The following is a 19416-nucleotide window of genomic DNA, read 5'->3' as shown; positions in this document are numbered from 1 at the left end:
ACTCATGCAAAATGGTGCAGCCCAAGTGGCGCTAGTTCAAGAACCCTACTTTCGTAGAGGGAACTTCTATCTAGGTAACCTTGTGGACCCAGTTTTTGCTACTTTTAGCAAGCTTGAAATGGCAAACTCGCGCTCCATGCCCCGCGCATGCGTGCTCGTTAATAAAGCAATCGTTGCTACACTCATTTCTGAGTTAACTACCAGAGATGTATGTGCTGTCACAATCGATGTTTCTGTTGGTGACCTCAACAGGAAATACGTCTATTGTTCGGTATATTTACCACATGATGAACCATCCCCAACGGATGACTTCAAACGAGTTGTCGTACACTGCGTAACAAAAGGCCTTCCGCTGATTGTGGGCAGTGATGCCAATGCTCATCACATCATCTGGGGCAGCTCGGATATCAATTTGAGAGGCTCCAGTCTGATGGAATACTTAAGTAGTACAGACCTTGGATTACTTAACATAGGCAATCGCCCAACCTTCATGGTTTCTAATAGAGAAGAAGTGTTAGACATAACGCTCTGCTCGAATAGAATCAGTCACGAGTTGACGAATTGGCATGTATCAGATGAGGAATCATTATCTGATCATCGCTACATCTTCTTTGAACATTCAAATGTAACTGCGCAGACTTTGCGTTTTAGGAATCCCCGGTCAACAAACTGGGAACTCTACATTGAATTGGTTGCGACCAAATTTCATGGATATTCTCCGTCCATTGAAAATCCAAGTGATCTGGATGATGCCGTTGATACTACAACATCCTACATTATGGAAGCTTTTGAAGAAGCATGTCCTCTGCGGTCTGTAAAGACTACAAGAGGGACCCCATGGTGGAATTCCGATCTGACTAGACTCAGGAAACAATGTAGAAGGAGTTGGAACAGACGCCGTTCAGCTGGATCAGAGTCGTTCAAGTCAGCTCGCAAGGCTTACAAGAAGGCTCTTCGTTCTGCTGAACGATCTGGCTGGAAAAACCTTTGTACAAATGTTTCCAGTTTGAGTGAAGTCAGTCGGTTGAACAAAATTCTTGCAAAATCTAAGGATTTCCAAGTGAACGAAATTCGCTTACCTAATGGTGACTTTACTTCTTCCGATGAAGAAGTTTTAGAATGTTTATTCAATACACACTTCCCCGGATGTGTGGACATAGCATCTACGGATGAACCAAATGTCTTTTCATGTAGTTACGAGTCTCTGGCCTCGGCTCGCAGTATCGTAACTACTGAATCGATTCAATGGGCACTTAATAGTTTTGCTCCTTTCAAATCTCCAGGAGCGGATGGGATTTATCCTGTTCTGCTCCAAAAGGGATTTGAGTTTATCAAACATGTTTTGAAAAAGCTACTTGTAAGCAGTTTTGCTACCGGGTACATACCCAAATCCTGGCGTGATATTACTGTAAAGTTTATCCCAAAAGGAGGACGTGCGTCGTATGAGGAAGCGAAGAGTTTTAGACCAATCAGTCTGACCTCTTTTCTTCTGAAATGTCTGGAACGGATTATCGATCATCACATCCGTGATGTTTATTTGGCAAACATGCCTCTTCATGTGAATCAACATGCTTACCAATCTGGAAAGTCCACTGTGACTCTTTTACACAAAGTTGTATACGATATCGAGAAAGCATTCGCTCAGAAGCAATCGTGCTTGGGTGTTTTCTTGGATATTGAGGGTGCCTTTGATAACGTGTCTTTCGATGCCATATTGGAAGCCGCACGAAACCATGGGCTACCTACAATGATTACCAATTGGATTCATCAAATGCTCAAAAACCGACATCTCTTCTCGACATTGCGTCAAGCAGCGATTCGAAAATTGAGTGTTTGCGGATGCCCCCAAGGGGGAGTCTTGTCACCACTTTTGTGGAATCTCGTAGCAGATACGCTATTGAGGCAACTCAATAATTGCGGTTTTCCAACTTATGGATTTGCCGACGACTATCTAGCTCTGATAGTTGGTATGTGCATAAGCACCCTATTCGACCTGATGCAAAGTGCTCTTCAGGTAGTCGAGAGTTGGTGTCGCCAATATGGCCTTTCGGTTAACCCGAATAAAACATCTATTGTTCTTTTTACGGAAAGACGAAACCGCGATGGAATTCGACCTTTACGTCTTTTTGGCACTGAGATTAATGTGACTGATCAAGTAAAGTATGTCGGAGTCATTCTAGATTCCAAACTTTCATGGACACCTCACATTGATTTCAGAGTCAAAAAAGCTTGCATGGCCTTCGGTCAATGCCGGCGAACCTTTGGTAAAACTTGGGGCCTCAAACCCAAATATATCAAATGGATTTACACAACAGTTGTTCGACCAATATTGGCATATGGATGTCTTTTGTGGTGGCAAAAGGGCGAAGTGAGAACAATCCAATCAAAATTGGGCCATCTCCAAAGGATGTGCTTGATGGCGATGTCTGGTGCGTTCTCTACAACTCCCACAGCAGCGCTCGAGGCCCTTTTCGACGTTGCGCCACTACACATATATCTTAAACAAGAAGCACTTTCTTGCTCTTACCGTTTATGGGTACTGGATCTACTGGAGAAAAATTCAGTGAATCGTAGATCTACACACACTTCGTTGTTTCCACTTTTGGTGAATTGGGACAAAATTGTCCTTGCTCCAAGTGATCTCACAATTGCTTGTAACTTTCCTTACAGGACATTTATCACACAATTCCCTTCACGGGAAGAGTGGACGTCTGGCTATTTGGAAAGAAGTATATCAAACAATATAGTATGTTACACTGATGGCTCCCTTCTTGAAGGTAGAGCTGGTGCAGGAGTATATTCTCGTGAGCTAAGGCTGAATCAGTTTTACTCACTTGGTAGAAACTGCACCGTTTTTCAGGCGGAAATATTTGCTCTTATGTGTGGAGTGCAATCAGCACTCCAACAGCGCGTAATGGGTAAAGTCATATACTTCTGTTCAGATAGTCAGGCTGCTATAAAAGCTCTCGCTTCGGCCAACTCAAGGTCGAAGCTTGTTATCGCATGTCGAACTCAAATTGAGGAACTGAATTCAGTCAACTCTGTAAACCTTGTATGGGTACCTGGCCATTCTTCCATCGCTGGAAATGAATTGGCTGATGAGCTAGCTCGCGATGGAGCATCGCATGACTTCATTGGCCCTGAGCCGGCTATTCCAATTTCGAAGTGCTGGGTGAAGCTTCAGATAAACTCTTGGGCGGCAACTCAGCACAAGCAATATTGGAATAGTTTGGAGTCGTGTCGTCAAACAAAATTGTATATTACTGAGCCATCTCCAAAGGTGGCGAAGTATTTAACAAATCTGTCAAAGCAGAATTGCAGTCTCTTGGTCAGAGCGTTGACAGGCCACTGCCGACTCAACTATCACATGGCAAATATTCAGCGTGCTGACTCATTTGTGTGTGATAGTTGTGACTCCGATTATGGAACTTCGTATCACCTGATATGTAACTGTCCAGTTTTTGCGCAAATGCGATTCCAATTACTTGGTAAACACTTATTAAGTGAAACTGAATACAGAAGCCTGAATCTTCAGGACATCCTGTTATTCTTAACCCGCTGTGGTAATGAGCTATAGGCTCTCTTTACGCTCATGCGTTTTGCAGTGCCCTTTTTAGGGCGCTGTTCGAACCCATTGTGGTATGGAGCTACATGCTCTCATTTCGCTTATGCGATCTTCCCTCTTCAAGGGACCCCACTCCTATTTCCTCCCATCTTTCCCTTCCCTTTCCTCTCCCATCGGGTAGATGATGAAATAGGCTCAAATATGGCCCAACTGGTGGGGAACGTGCCTTTGGAGCCGGCCTTCTGATACCTGATACCTGATACCTAACAGGAAAAAATTGCCTTTGTTTCTATGTAGTTTCGTTCTTAAGAAATTTCGTTTATGAACTTATAAATTTGTAAATATATGGTTCAAACAGCTCATCCTAGCAATATTTTATCATGATTTAGGAACGAAAAATGAGCGTATTGAAAAATATTGTAGGATTGGATCTTATTGATCGCTCTTTTCAAATATACTTTGTTTGAAAGCTGGAATAGCTAATCGGGTTTTCATTATTTGTTTTCATAAACAGTGAAAAATGTCCTGGGAAACTGATTCCATTTCAAAAATTTCATATTTTTGAGATAATTTGAATCCGGTTCGACAAGTCATGATGAGTCTTGAGTCATGATTTTTAAACGAAAAGGCATGTATGGCAAATCTTTGCATTTTTTACAAAATTGACCATAGATCAGGAACTAAGAAAAGTACATCCTAAAAGTTACCAGAATTGAAGTTTATAAAGTTTCTTTCTTAAAAATATTTTATTAAAAATTTTCCGCGAGTTCGGGCATAGATTTTCCAGCTTTTCTTTATGAATTTCCCCAACTGTGGAAAATTTTGTGGAAAACTTTTTCCAATTCATATTTTTTTTGGATTTCTGAGAAAATTTGCTTAAATTTTCATATAAAAACTTTATTTCAAAAACGAAAAATAGAGTGCATTCCAAAAATTTCAGTGATTAAAGCTTATAAAATTACCTTCTCGAAAATATTTTTTTGAGAATTTTCCACGAGTTCGGGCATAGTTTTTCCGGCTTTTCTTTACGAATTTTCCCAACGGTGGAAAATTTTGTGGAAAACTCTTTCCAGTTCATATTTTTTTTTGATTTTTGAGAAAATTTGCTTAAATTTTCATATAAAAACTTTGTTTCTACGATGCTTCGTTCTTGAGTTATGATTTTTCAAAGTAAGTAGTGTCAAGGGAAAACAAAAAATTTCCACCTGAGTTTTCCGGAAAAATAGGCGACCCTGAATTTTTCTCAATTTTTTTTTATTCATATATCCATGAGCCCTGCCTATGGAAAAAGTTTCATGAAAATCTGAGACCCTTCGGCCCAAACCCGTACGGTAATAAAAAAAAATCCCCATTTCGCAGTGAAACTTCTATCTGTGAGTCGCACTTGCAAGAAAAATTATTGGGTCAGTTTTAGCTGTTGAGTTGCAACACGAAATCGGGCATAGTGACTGGGAGTGCCCGGTCCAAGGCAAGTTGTCTAGTATCATCGATACTGCGACCATCTTTCGAAGGAATGTACTCCACAGATAATCAAGGATCCTGATGATCGATGCAGGAAGCACTGAATCGCGAGGATCGCGGCCAATGGATTGAGGCAATGTAGTCAGAGTACGAAGCGTTACGTTCCAGCGAGACATGGTGTCTGGTGGATCTTCCAAAAAGACGAAAAGCATTGAAGAACAAGTAAGTCTTCAAGACGCTACGGATGGTTCTGTCGAGAGTCATAAGGCAAGACTTGTGATCAAAGGATTTTCGCAAGTGAAAGGAATGGATTAAAGCGAAACATATTCTGCTGTTGTCCGCAAGGCCACAGTTCGACATTTTCTTGCACTGGTCGTGCAACTGGATCTTCTCGACTACCAAATGGACGCTGTTACAGCATTTCTTCATGGCGATTCGGACGAAAAGGAGAGCTATGTGGAACAGACTGCTAGAGCACGATGCTGCTTTATAGAATGTAAGAACAGGCAAGCCGAGTTTGGAACATCAAGCTGGATCATAAACTCAAGCGAATGGGGTTAAAGCGTTCGAAGTACGGCACGTATGTGAAGTACACAGTGACCGATGGTAAGCTCATTATCGCGGCTGTCTATGTCGACGAATGTCTTCTACTCTCCAACGACCAAATATTGGTCGAGAATGTGAAGTGACATCACTGGATGCTAATCAGCGACTGTTATAAACGATGAGCCTACGAATTTAAGGGAAAAGAGAAAAGATGATGGCTATTCCATTCCGTGAGCCGATTGGAGGACTCCAGTTTATAGCACAGTGAACGATGCTTTAAGCATGGTCAGTTTGTTTTGCAATGATCCTGAGAATCTACACTGGATGGCGACCAAAGGAAAGTGTAATCTCAAAGGGACCAAGGAGTGCAAGCTAACTTTAAGGAGAAATGTGAATTCGGCGTTTTATGGATATAGTTATGCTGATTAGGCGAATGATCTGGAGGTCAGACGATCAGTCAGTGGTAATGTATATTTCATTAGCATTTTCAATATTTACACTTAATCGTGTATTCAGCGTTGATTGTTATACCAAGCACAAAACTAGCAACACTGCTGTCATAAAAGAAATTATGAATAAACTACCCGAAGAGGGTCTCTTTTACTTTGTGCACTCGAACCAACTGGACGTATCTCTCCACATCTCCGAACGAAATCCCCGAGTATAATTACACCCGTACAACAGTGGATTAATCTCTTAATCCACTTTGAATACTTTTAGTGTAGTTAAAAGTGAAAAGATTTTCCTGATTGGAAAACATATTAGTGGCGACGAGGAAAACGGTGTCCGAAAGTTGGATTTTCGGCGCGCGATCAGTGCAGCAGCTCGGGCGGCAGCCATCACGGGTGAGATTTTTTCCCATCACCCGCGGGACGGAGGATTAGGCTGGTCCAAAACTGACTGGAGCGGTGGTAAGAACAAAGCAAAACTAAATACTCGAAAAAGTGAAATCAAATTCCGCGAGTGGAAATTTTCCTTTTTCGATGGTATTTTTCGACGGTAAGAAAGCGTAATTGTATTTTAACCGCCATTTGCTTTGCTGGCGTCGGTTTTGGTTAAACAATAGTAACACAATTAACATAATTAAAAGCCTTTATTGTTTTCAGGGAACAATTATTTTACAAATTAATTAAAAGTGTTTTCCTTTTACTCCTAGTAGGCATCTGCGCAGTGAATTGTGCGGCGTCGGTTGCTGGTTCTGGCGGGAGATTTCCGGCTACTACACCTTTTTTCGCTGGGTGGCGAGTTTCACGCCTTTTTTCCGCTTGTTGGCTGTTGGCGAGGTTACGTTTCATCGGGTGAGTGAAGAAATTTTTTGTTGCGACTCAGTTGTGAAGACTAGACTGGTTCAAATTTTTTTTTGTGACTGTTGATTATTGTGAATTTTTTATAGAAATATTGACGTAGGACTACAAAGTGATAAATTTTGATTGTTTTCAACAACATTTTTTTCATTTTATAATTTTAATTGCAATCAGTGTTGTGAATCAGTTGTTAAAATTTGCCTATTTTTTGCATTTTGCTTACGTTTTTGGCAAATATGGCTTATGTGGTAGCTCCCAATATTGAACCTTACCGTAAAGGTCAATCTTTTGCTACTTGGATCAGACGGTTATCATTCCATTTCCGAGTAAACAAGATTAATGACGAACAGAGAAAAGACCAAATGTTTCTTTTAGGTGGAGATTACCTTTTTAGTGTGACGGACAAGCTTTATCCGACCGAAGCGATGATAGAAGAAGTGTCCTATGAAATTTTGATTCAAAAGCTTAAGGAGAGACTTGACAAAACTGATTCAGTCTTGCTCCAACGTTATAGTTTCAGTACTAAAGTACAGCAACCTGGAGAAAGTGCAAGTGATTTTGTTTTTTCGCTTAAAGTGCTTGCGGAACATTGCGAGTTTGGTGATCAGAAGAATCTCCTTATTCTTGATCGCATTCTTGTTGGTTTAACAAACAATTCCCTCAGACATAGACTTTTTACTGAAGACAATGCTAAATTGACTTTGGAAAAGGTGGACAAAATTATCGCTTCATGGGAAATGGCGGATACTCACACAAAAGCTTTAAAGAACAATGATGTTGACCAAGTGGCTTCAATAAATACAAAATATCCATTTACTGATGGAAGACAAATGCCTGAACATAGGATGAAAGAAATGCGTCAAGGTTATCGTAATACAGTAAATAGTCGTTTTGGTTTTCGATCCATGGATGATCGTCGCAAAGTTAATTTTCAATTCCAGCAACAAAAGCGTCGAGATTTACCAGCAGGTGCATTTCTTCGGCGAGGCAGAATGGACGGCAAGCAATGGACGTCGGATCAGCGCATTTGCGACTACTGTGGACGTAGAGGACATTTACGATGGAAGTGCTACAAACTCAAGGACGATATGAGTGAGGAAGAGGTCAACCATATTTCCAATGAGATTTCCACTGACTCGGATGCTGTGGACGAAGAGCTGGATAGGCTTATGACCATCGACTGTGGTTTGGATGATGATAAATCAGGTGACCTAGAATGTATGCATGTTTCATCCGTTGACAAGAACGATTCTTGTATGTTAAATGTATCTATTGAAAACAGTGATGTACATATGGAGGTCGACAGTGGCTCTTCTGTTACAGTAATGAACAAAAATTTATTTGCTTCAAAATTTGACCTTCCCTTGTTGAAAAGCTCTAAACAACTTGTTGTGGTAAATGGTTCCAGATTAGAAGTGTCTGGAGAAGCTAAGGTTGAGGTTCAATACAATGGCAAGTTGTCAAAATTAAATCTTTTAGTGCTTGATTGTGATTACCAGTTCACGCCTTTGCTAGGTAGACCATGGTTGGATGAATTCTTTCCTAACTGGAGAAATGTTTTTGGTAATTCGTTGCCAGTAAATAATAACATAAAAGATAATAATGAAGCACTAATTGCTTATACTAGGCCAAAAGTTTTTGACGTAATTGTCAACGATCTTTCTAATCCTACGAATAATTGCAAAACAGATTTAGCTTTAAAAAGTAACGTTAAAATTTTTAAAACTGTGTATGACGTTCCGTTTTATTTTCGAGAAAATATTTTAAAGTGTATCAATCTATGTATTACAAAACAATCGACAATAACTTCTCAAGTAACAACACTGGCAAATGTTGATATTATAGACAATGCAGCTTTCTGGTTGCGATTTCCAACAAAAATGGTAACTGCCAATGAGCATAATCAAAAATTAGTAAACAGTAATAATTTAGGGAACAATTTGTTCTGTAATTCTGTAGATAATGAGAAGTTTATTGCTGCTTGTAAAATCAATGCAAGTTTGGCAATTCATCTAAAACTACATAATAATTCCAAATACAAATCTATCATGACACCATTTAGTGAGAAACAATTCTACAATGTTTATTGCGATTATCGTGCCTTCTTTTTGATGGTGCAGAGTTTCTCTAAATGGGTGGAGGTAAAGAATAGTACAAACTTTTCAAAAGCTAAGTTGAAACTTGTTGGATTTCTTACAACTTTTGGTTTGCCAGACGAATTGTCGGACAATGGGTTTTCTCTCATCTTGTATTCATTAAAAAGATTGGATCATCCTGCTAGTATTGGCCGGAAACATATATTTGAGAAAATAGTAAAGTATGACAATCTTATTGCGAAATGGTTTTCAATGCTAAGAATACTTGAGATGAGTTTAGAAATCCGGATATTTGTATATATACGTTTTATTTTGACGTTGGGAGGTAGATTTCCTTCTAGAACAATGACATTTCAACATATGCACGAAAAATTGATAGTAGCATCTATTCTAAAACAGTTTTATGAAAACTTATTACAGACCATGGTTGGACATAAGATGACAGCTACAACACATTCAACTCAAATTCGGTTCGATGGACGAGATTTACGAGATCGACTAAGACGGGTCAAGACTGGTCGGCCGATCCTGACTGTCGAGCAAACCGAGATGTTTTCCATGACAAACAAGTGCGATGTCGGGCAACTACCTGATCGAGGAAAAAGTGAAATTTTAAAGATAAGAAAAAGTAGATTGAAGAATAGAAAGTTTCCATCAGATCTGGTAGCGCTTACTGGCCTACCTAGGCGTTCGAAGAAAGTTAGACTTAAGATTACGATTTTGAATTATTTTTCATTCTGAATATTTGGTTTTACTTCTAAAGGGGGTAGAACTAATGTATATTTCATTAGCATTTTCAATATTTACACTTAATCGTGTATTCAGCGTTGATTGTTATACCAAGCACAAAACTAGCAACACTGCTGTCATAAAAGAAATTATGAATAAACTACCCGAAGAGGGTCTCTTTTACTTTGTGCACTCGAACCAACTGGACGTATCTCTCCACATCTCCGAACGAAATCCCCGAGTATAATTACACCCGTACAACAGTGGATTAATCTCTTAATCCACTTTGAATACTTTTAGTGTAGTTAAAAGTGAAAAGATTTTCCTGATTGGAAAACATATTAAGTGGGTATTTATTTCTACAGTGGTTTAGTGAAGTTCCAATCATTGATCATCAAATGCGACAATTAAAGGTCAATATGTTTGGCTGAAAAGTAAATGGGTTATTCAGCAAGAACGTAACACATCGATGTACGGCATCATTTCCTTCGTAAGTAGAGGCAAAGGCGATCAAGCTGGAACATATGGTTTCCAATCTTTAAGCGGCAGACATCTTAAAAAAAAAACAGTTGATTTGAAATGTTAGCAAAACCTAAGTTGGTGCGTACCAGAGCATTTCTCCCCTATCTCACCTCTTTGTGCCATCAGCACCATCTACAATTTCCAGCTCCGAACTCTTGCTTTGTTTTGATGGATTTCCTTTTTGCCAATGCGCTTTGCTTTGCCTTTTCTTCAACGAAGCACCGCACAATCCACCCGCTATGCCCTCTCTCCAGCACGGGTCGTATCTCGTAGACTGTCTGTCGAGCACTGCCGCGGAACATGCGGGCGGGAGAGAGCATAAGCTTTTATGCTCACTAGGGTTAGCTTTGCATGTGCAAACTCAAAACTCGCTTCTCCAGTCGTGAGCTATCCTGCGTCCGGTGTAGACGTGCCTCTGTGTCGCTCGTTCGTTCGCCGGAAAACGAACAGAGCAGCTTGCGAGCTATTCAGTGGTTGATTATCAGCTCAGCTGGGAAGAAATGCTTGTCGTCTACGCTGCTTCTTTGGGTTCGTGGGTGCGGTGAGCCGCATGTAACGGTGACTTGTGTAAATGCATCTGTTAGTTCGTTTTGGTGTATCATTCAATCCGTCGTCATCATCTGGCGTGTTATGTTTTGGAGCATAAAATTGCCAGACCATGCTTTTTCTGTGCTGCTTATTCTTGTTCTCGTTTGAAGAGTTCAAATAAAAAAAAAAAAAACAGGAGTAACATTATAGGAAAACCGATTCTCTCCCGGTTGAGAGTAATGTTGCTTTGGTAGGGCTCGCTCTCTTGGCTGCCGTTGCTGTCGCCTACTGAATCGGCCGTCAGTCCTAGAATCGCGTATCCCTTTTGATCGTAGTTGACCCCGAGTCCGTCGCCTGCTGCCTGACTGCTGTTATAGAGGGAGGATGATGATGGCTGCAAAAATGGATGCGTGAGCCAAAGTGAAAAAAATGATTCTTCCTCCATCGAACGCGGGTGCAAACGCGACTTGGTTGCTTTGATGGTGATTAGGCGAAACAGGCAAAGTGAGTGGATAAAGTGAAACTGGAAGCTCGTTGTTCGATGGAAAATCAGGATGACCCGTGACAGAAAAGCAGTGAATATGTTACGGTTTGGGCGAAAAATCAATTTTCCTACAAAGTAATTGCTTTTATGTGGCTTGTTGGCAGTGTTCGAGGCCTGGCGTTGGGAATGTGAAGTGCAGTGCAATCGGTTTTCTTTTCAAACGGGCGGTGCGTGAGTTGATACCATTTAAATCGCTAAGGAAAGGATTGTAATGAAATTCCCCGCACGCCAGAAAAAGGTGTGGTGCGTCAGTCGTTGTCGTCGTCGTCATCTTCTTCGTCCTGGTTGCATGGGGAAAAGTCAGTGAAAATTTTTCGATATAGCAGCAACTACACTAACAAGGCTCGCATGAAATGTACGGTAACGGGGCGCAGTAACAACATCAATAGCAGAAACGGCAGCAGAAGGGAAAACAGGATACTGGTGGTCCCAGAGAAATAGAGAGATAACGGGAGTGAAGCTCTGCATGAGAGAGCATTTTAAGGATAATGCTCTTCCTTGAAAAACGAGAGAAAGTAGGAGAGAGTTGTTGACAGTGGTGAAGGCGCACTGGGCGCTCACAGCTGTAGCGTTTATTGTGTAAACATAAACTGGGGCCAGCAAGCGAGTGTCCCGCGACAGGATTTTTAACACAGTTTGACGACAGGCACTTTAGCTGGATACGATACAGAAGGGGTGCAGGAGCTGGAAACAATGGCTATTCCCGTATTTTTGGAAGGTAAGTGTCATAGTTGCTTTAGTTGGACATGATCAAAAATAGACAAATGAATTTATATTACTGTACAGAATTAAACTTACTTTTTTACAATAAATTCACTTTGTACTCACACGTCATTTGACGCCCTATTATTATTGTTTTATCTGGAAGTCGGATTTCAACCTGGATGAACAGCTCATGAGATCATCATACGTCTTATTTTCTTTCTGGAGTTGTTTCTGAATTTGCACTGGCAGGATCAAATTCATTGAGAGCTTCCTAAGGAAATTCAAAATTTTCTTGGAATTTCATGGGCAAACTATGGACGAACTTGAAAAAAAAAACTTCACTGTTTCTACCCATATCAATGGCGGAATCCTCTCGATTATTTTGATGAGATTTTTTGACACATGAAGTAGTCATCCTTGAACAATTTCTGCGAAGATTCTTGTCCTATATATATACAGAAGTTTTTGAGAAATTCTTGAAGACATTTACACAAATTCTTCTAATGGCCTTTATTTAGCTCCTAAGAGCCCTAGAGAAAACTTTTCAAAATATTTAAAGCAGTTTACAAAAATGATGAGAAACCTACTCTTCAATTGGAAAATTTCTTGGCAAGAATTTTATGGACTCTGTTGAACTCCTTGGAGATACCCAAAGAAATCATTTAATTATTGTGAAAATCTTTTGAGATGGTTTTTCTTTTGTTATCGTACTTCTGAGCAAATCTTTCGGAAATTTCTGGCCGGAGATTTTGTTGGAATGTTCTTCGCTACCTGATTTTTTGTCGGATTGTGCCAATATTCGTTTTGGAAGTTCCTTATTGGACTATTGCAAAGAAGTTTGGTAGCCTCTTGACTAGATTATCATATGACTGAGTCCAGTCCAGAGGAACATGCAAATTTTGTGCATTGCCTGTGCTGTGAGGGAACGTCAGGAAATTCAATTTTTAACCTGAAATGTCAGGGAATTTCACTACAGGTCAGGGAAATTATCTATTAATACTATACTCCAACATCAAACGAGTTGATTGTCTGCAAAGTTAATAGTTAAAAATAGTCAATAATAATGCTGTTCACATTGAATACGATGGATTTTATGGACGAAATGGGTAATCAATCTTTTAGAATATCTGTTAAGGTACCCCGGGGCAAGTGAGAATCCGGGGTAAGTGGGGCGATTCGTCATAGCTCATCTAGGAAAAGTTTTTCATGGGGGTATTCTTCTAGTAAGTTGAAGATACAATGACAAGGAATGTATTTAGTACTATACATATTGTTATTTTTATTACCATGTGGTTCATGTAACAGTTGTCAGTTCAGCGGCATTTTCAACTTGTATGGGGCCGTCCATAAATGACGTAGCATTTTTTCACTGATTTTTTACACCCCCTCCCCCTCGTAGCATTTCGTCACAAATGCTGGTACTCCCCCCTGGAAAATACGTAGCATATCAAGCACCACCCCCCCCCCTATAATTTTTTTATTTCTTTTTCTTAGTGACTGGATTGAAACAAAAAATTGGAATTGAGAAGTTCAATACAAAGTTTGATATTAATTACTGACTGAAATGTAAGGATAATCTAATCTAACAGTTTGATATACAGTAGCGCTCAAAAGTAATTTGGAAATGTTTTAAATAAATTTTTTCCTTGGTTTTGGTTTCCAGTTTCATATAGGTTTTATTATATTACTTTTGCTGTTCTTACTATGAAAAACAAGTTTACATTAAAAAAAATTGAAAAAAAAATTTTTGATTGGATTGATGAAGCTCGTTACTGTCGAGTAAGGGTCCAATATATTTTATAATATATTGAACAAAAATTTCGTTATATTAGAATATTGTTTTTTTAAATTTTTCGTTGTTAGGAAAAAGTTTGCAATAAAGATGATCAAGAAAATATATTAATTTGAAAAGAATCATCGTTAATATTATCCAATTTCAAATCATTTTAGCAAACAGTGGCCAGATACATAAAAGATTGCACTTGAAATATTTGGAATGTTTAGAAAATTTTAGCGATTATTATACAAAAACAATAATCCCTATTTATATTTCAGTTGAATTTCATTATCGTTTCCATACTGAAATAATCTTACACGCCTATAATTAAACAGTTAAATAATAAAAATTCTTCAAATTACCGAGTTATTAAGAAAATTTAATGAAAGGGAAATTTTGATAACATTCGAATCTATTATCCTCATCAATATTCAGGCTATTCCAGCAAGAGCATTGATATATCAAAACAAATGATGAGTTGATTTGGTGGGGATCTCCTGCAACATTGAAGGCATAATTCACGGAATAAATATCTTTGTAATATTTGCCAAGAATAGCATGTTTTATTTTCTTGAAGAAATAAAGCCCCAACAGAAAATATGGATAATACTAAAATGGCTGACTTTATGTCATGTTAACAAATGGCAAAAAAATGTACACCAAGTAGTTAGAGCATTGATTTTAAATCAATTTATTAAACTTTTATTTTGTTTATTTATAAATTTATTAATCATAATTTTATAACCCAAGTTTATAAGTAAAAAAAGAAGTTTGATAAAAAATAATTGTATGTATTTTTTTTCAGCGCCTTTCTTTTTACGGACTTGATTCAAAATGCTACGTCCACTAGTTAGGACCCCTCCCTCCCCCTCGTCACAAATTCGTAAACACCCCCCTCCCCCCTAAAAAGCTACGTCATTTATGGACGACCCCTATGACAAATTATGACATGTTTCACGTCTTGCATTGACTTGCTTAAAATAAATGTGTTTTAAATCGAATTTCCATCAGTAATCTATATTTTTTAGTATTATTACAAGCTGCTAACGATAAACCAGTATTTTGTTTTCATTTCATATGAAATTTTCGATGGTCTATCTTACCTCAAAATATATTTGTACCTAGGGTAAGTGAGACCTATCAAAACAAAAACCAGAATCAAAACTTTTCGTACACGTTTCATACATTTTGCTGGAGAGTAGCACTAAAACATTCAAACAAATGATTTTTATAAAAAAAGATCAACCTCAAATTACGTAATTGAATAAGAGGGAGAAGAAAAGTCATTATTCTTTATTTTTTAATTATTTATTTTAGTTTTGAAATACGACTTCAAAATTGAACAAACACCCAGCTGAAATTTGAAATGCATCATGAGAACGATTACTTTTATATGTTATTTGAACTTTATTTGTTATTTCTACCAAATTAAGTAGTGATGGAAAACAATTCCATCCAATAAGGTGGTTTTCTGCCATGCATATAAATAATAACAAAACATATTTATAATTTCGTCAATTATTGATTGTTTATGTGCTACATTTTAGTTAACAACTTATAAATGATATATTTTGAACATGTTTAATTCCTCTTTACGCTTTCATTGAGCAATTTTCAGTTAATATTAAATGTGAGGTTTAATAAAGGGTTTCTTCCTAAAACGTAACGTATTTTATGGTTATGTTTAAAAATCTATGACTTACCAATCCTATTATTGTAATGGTTGACTTACTGATGTGGATTGACGCATGAAACTGGATGTGTCCCACTTGCCCCGCTTAGCGAGGTAACTGCGTCCATTGGCTCATTCTAAAACTTTCTTCCAAGTTTTTCACAATTTCGAAATTACTCTATTAGTTTCATGCACACACCAGCAAATATGTTGCCAAAACGTGATTGTGTTGTTGGATTTGAAAAATATTGACATTTGAAAATTTTATTGAACAATTTGTTTGAACTATCGTTTTTTTTCGTTCTCACTTGCCCCGCGGTATCTTACCCATTGAAAAAACGTTGTTGTCCATAGTGGAGTAAATTATATTTCAATTTTGAAAATGTGATGAATTATGTTCCAAGCGTTATTTTGGGATTTTCATAAGAAGCTTTCTTATAGTGATGTCCAGGTTTATTAAAATAAACTCAGGAAATTCCCTAGAAATTGTGGAGATTCTTATGAAATTCTTCTAATAATTGCTTCAAATATTTTCTCTGCAATTATTTCAAAACTTGTTATGTCAGAATAATCGCCGTTTTTGTAAATTTTGTTGATTATTTATCGGATTTTCGGGTGGTATTAGCTCAAAACCGCAGTATCTATCGAACGTTGCGACTAACTAATGTATTCGGTCATCATCAGCGATTCATGTTATAAGGCAAATCCTACACTCTCATCTTTCCGTTTGGACTTTCTAAATGTATTGCTCGAAGATTATTTTTTTTAATAATTCGTCGATACGATTGTTTTAGGACAGGAATCCAGAAAATCTCCATACAGCTGAATTGTAAGGAATTTTGTTTCAAGGAATTTCTTCTATGATACATTGAAACTTGTGAGATTTCTTGAAGATACTTATAACATAATTGATTGAAGCAATTCCTCGGAGCATTGCATGAGGCACGCCAAATTAAAGAAAGATATCAGACAACTTATTATTAGAGCAATAATGAATCCCTGAATCAATTTTTAATGAATATTTAGACGAATTCTTCGAGGAAGAAAACCAAGGCATAATTCGTATCGCAAGTCTAAAATATCAATTTAAAGAAATACGTTGTAACGAATCATCCCAAAGAATTATTTGATGTATTGCAAAAAATATAAATAGAGGATATCTTATAACAGTTCCTCGAGAAATATGGGTCTTTCGGATGTGTCTGCCGCTCTGTTGATTAATTATTAAATCTTTGGAACGGTTCCTCAATCTTTGATTTTGTTATCATCCATTTTAGGGGTCCGCGGGATGTTTGTAGACCTTCAAAGGGGGCCGCAGCTTCAAAAAGATTGGTAACCACTGCCCTTTGATTTATTGAAAAATACCTTCTATAACACACTTCCTAGACACGACTTATCTACGGAATATAAAATTTATTAGAATTTTTCTCAAACACTGTAAGGCAGAGTGTCGTGTTTCTCATGTATACCTAAATGAGCTAGTGTGCCATGCGATATTTCATATCGCAGCTCACAGATTATGTGAGACACGAGATGCGGATACGTACAAAATATATCTTTTTGCGATTCCGTTGCAAACTAATCAACTTTTCATTGATAATTAGCACTACATAATGGCCTACTTTTCCTACCAAAAAAACAATGCTGAAAAGTGCTACTTTTCAGCACTGTTTCCGGTGCTGAAAAGTAGCACTTTTCAGTTCTGTTTGGAAGGCGTCAGCAAAATATCCCAGTCTATTCTACTATATCTTCTGATTCTATAGCTGATGTGCGATACAGATGCAAGACTGGTGATATTGTCGGCGTGATAAAAACATTGAATCGGTTTCTCGCCGAAGTTGGATTTTCTCAAAATCTATGCGAGATGCATAACTTCGGCAGTGGTGCATTCAATTCGCATCCGGACATACACTAATGCACCCTACTTTCGATGCAGGGTATCTTGCAAGGATACTGAGTAAAATCCGTTACCAGCGAACTGCGGAACTGAGAACGGATCGTCCAGAATTCGTAGGGGTTGCTGCAGAATCCACTACTATACGCGTTGTCTTACCTGTTCTGTCCTCCAATAGGGAATGTAGGTCTGTGGACAACAAACTTTGTGACATTCGTAGATACTACTAAGTCGCAGCCTACGCGATTGAAAAATACTGCAATGATAAGTATTACGCGAGGATGTATGCTCACGTGGTTTCTGTTGAAATGTTTGATTGTGCTTTTGGAAATGATCCAGCTTAAACGGAGTTTTTCGTAATAGCAAAAAATGTTGTATGCAACTCGTTGCAAAACTCGATTTTTTCAGCACTCGTTGTATTTATCCAACTCGGCGAGCCTCGTTGGATAAATGTACAACTCGTGCTGAAAAAATCATCATTTTGCAACTTGTTGCATAAATAACTATAGTGAGCGAGTCTCATGAGACATCTCGTGAGGCTCGTCACATGCGCTTACTAGGAGTACTTTTATGCAGTTATGTTTGCCTAGTACAATAACTCCACGGAAGCTTACGACTTCGGTCTATACCTATGCTTCTTCGTTGGCCAGTCCAAGTTTTTCGATTCAAATTCTAGAATCTCAACCGCGTTGAACCACATCAGTCCTTTGAAACTGCCTACAGGCAGTTTGATCCATAGTTTAATCCCTTTTCCTTGCTTCTGAAACCTTCGCCTGCGAGGCTCAAATGTACTGTCACATTGAGATTTTCTCATGAGACGGCGCATGAGCCAGTGCAGATGTGATCGTTTGAGCTAGTACATTGCTACATGAGATCTAAAAAGATGTGTCTCACCATAGCACGTGCTCAAGCGCGCGATTATTTTTGTGCGCTCATGGCAAGCTGATCTCAAGCTCTTTATATGAAGCGCGTATACATGATGTCTGCTGCAAGGTACTCTTTGATAAGGAAAAGGATTTATAGGGAAGCTTCGGTGAAAGCTTGTATTTATATTCGTATCAGCTTTTAAAGAAGTACACACTTATCCTGTGAAAAAATGTATTTTTTCCAACTGTAATTCTTTACCAAACTTTCATCAGCCGAGTAGTTCGGTTAAACCTTGAGGCCTGATTATATCGTTGTTTATAGAAAAAATATGTAGTACAGTGATACCTCCATGAGTCGATGTTCCATGACTCGATATCGACTCATGGAACCATACTAGAAACAAAATTTCATGGTTACTATGATGGTCCCTTGAAACAGCTTTCCAAAGGATTGCTGTTCCATGACTCGATATTTCCATGAGTCGATGGTCCCTTCAATATCGACTCATGGAGGTTTCACTGTATTTGAATGATAGTTGATACCTTTTGATTGTCACTAGTATGGTAAGTTCATTTGATTCCAATCAATGTTTTTTTTTGCCGAAAGTTCGGCTATTGAAAGTTTGGTAACAACTTGTGAGTGTCTACAAAAATAATTTTGGAAACCTGGGAAACACACTTGTAGTTATTGTAAGTGTCAGTAGTGGAAAAATACCAGAAATCATGCTTGGAACAATTTCGATCAGAAATGTTCTAAGACTTGTTATTAGCTATTTCTCTGAAAGAATTTTTGAATAAATGCTTGGATTCATTTCATCGAGAGACTCAAAAGAAATTGCTCAGAGATTCCTTTCATCGAGGAAACTTGATGGAATTGATAGAGTAATCAAAGACATAATGTCAGAAACACTACTACACGGAGAAAAATAATTGGTAAAAACAACCAATTATTACTTGATTTCAAACAAAATATTAGTTTGAATTATGCACAAACAAAATAAGGGTTTGAATCAACCAAATGCATTGTTGAAAGCAAACTAAGATTTCATGTTGTTCGTACCAATATATTCTAGATAATTTCAACAAATCTTAGTTTGAAACAACCAAACCATTTGTTGTTTAATTTGACAGTTCTTGAAACAACCAAGAACGTAGGTTGTTTCAAACTAAGAAAAATGGTTTGATTCAAAAAAGAATCAATTCAAAA

General features: G+C 38.1%; 1 protein-coding gene across 2 annotated transcripts in view; it reads left to right on the top strand.

The window, feature by feature from the left end:
• The first annotated feature begins 10598 nt into the window (after positions 1-10598).
• LOC5576356 (myosin-I heavy chain) overlaps positions 10599-19416 on the top strand; it is a 189437-nt gene continuing 180619 nt past the window's right edge. For both annotated transcript variants that reach the window (XM_021837611.1, XM_021837610.1), the window contains exon 1: positions 10599-12013. In XM_021837611.1, the coding sequence (XP_021693303.1) occupies positions 11989-12013 (25 nt within the window). In that variant the 5' untranslated portion in view covers positions 10599-11988. The remainder of the gene's footprint in view (positions 12014-19416) is intronic.

Source organism: Aedes aegypti, chromosome 1, assembly GCF_002204515.2.
Source record: "Aedes aegypti strain LVP_AGWG chromosome 1, AaegL5.0 Primary Assembly, whole genome shotgun sequence".
NCBI lineage: Eukaryota > Metazoa > Arthropoda > Insecta > Diptera > Culicidae > Aedes > Aedes aegypti.
This window is presented reverse-complemented; position numbering and strand designations above follow the sequence as displayed.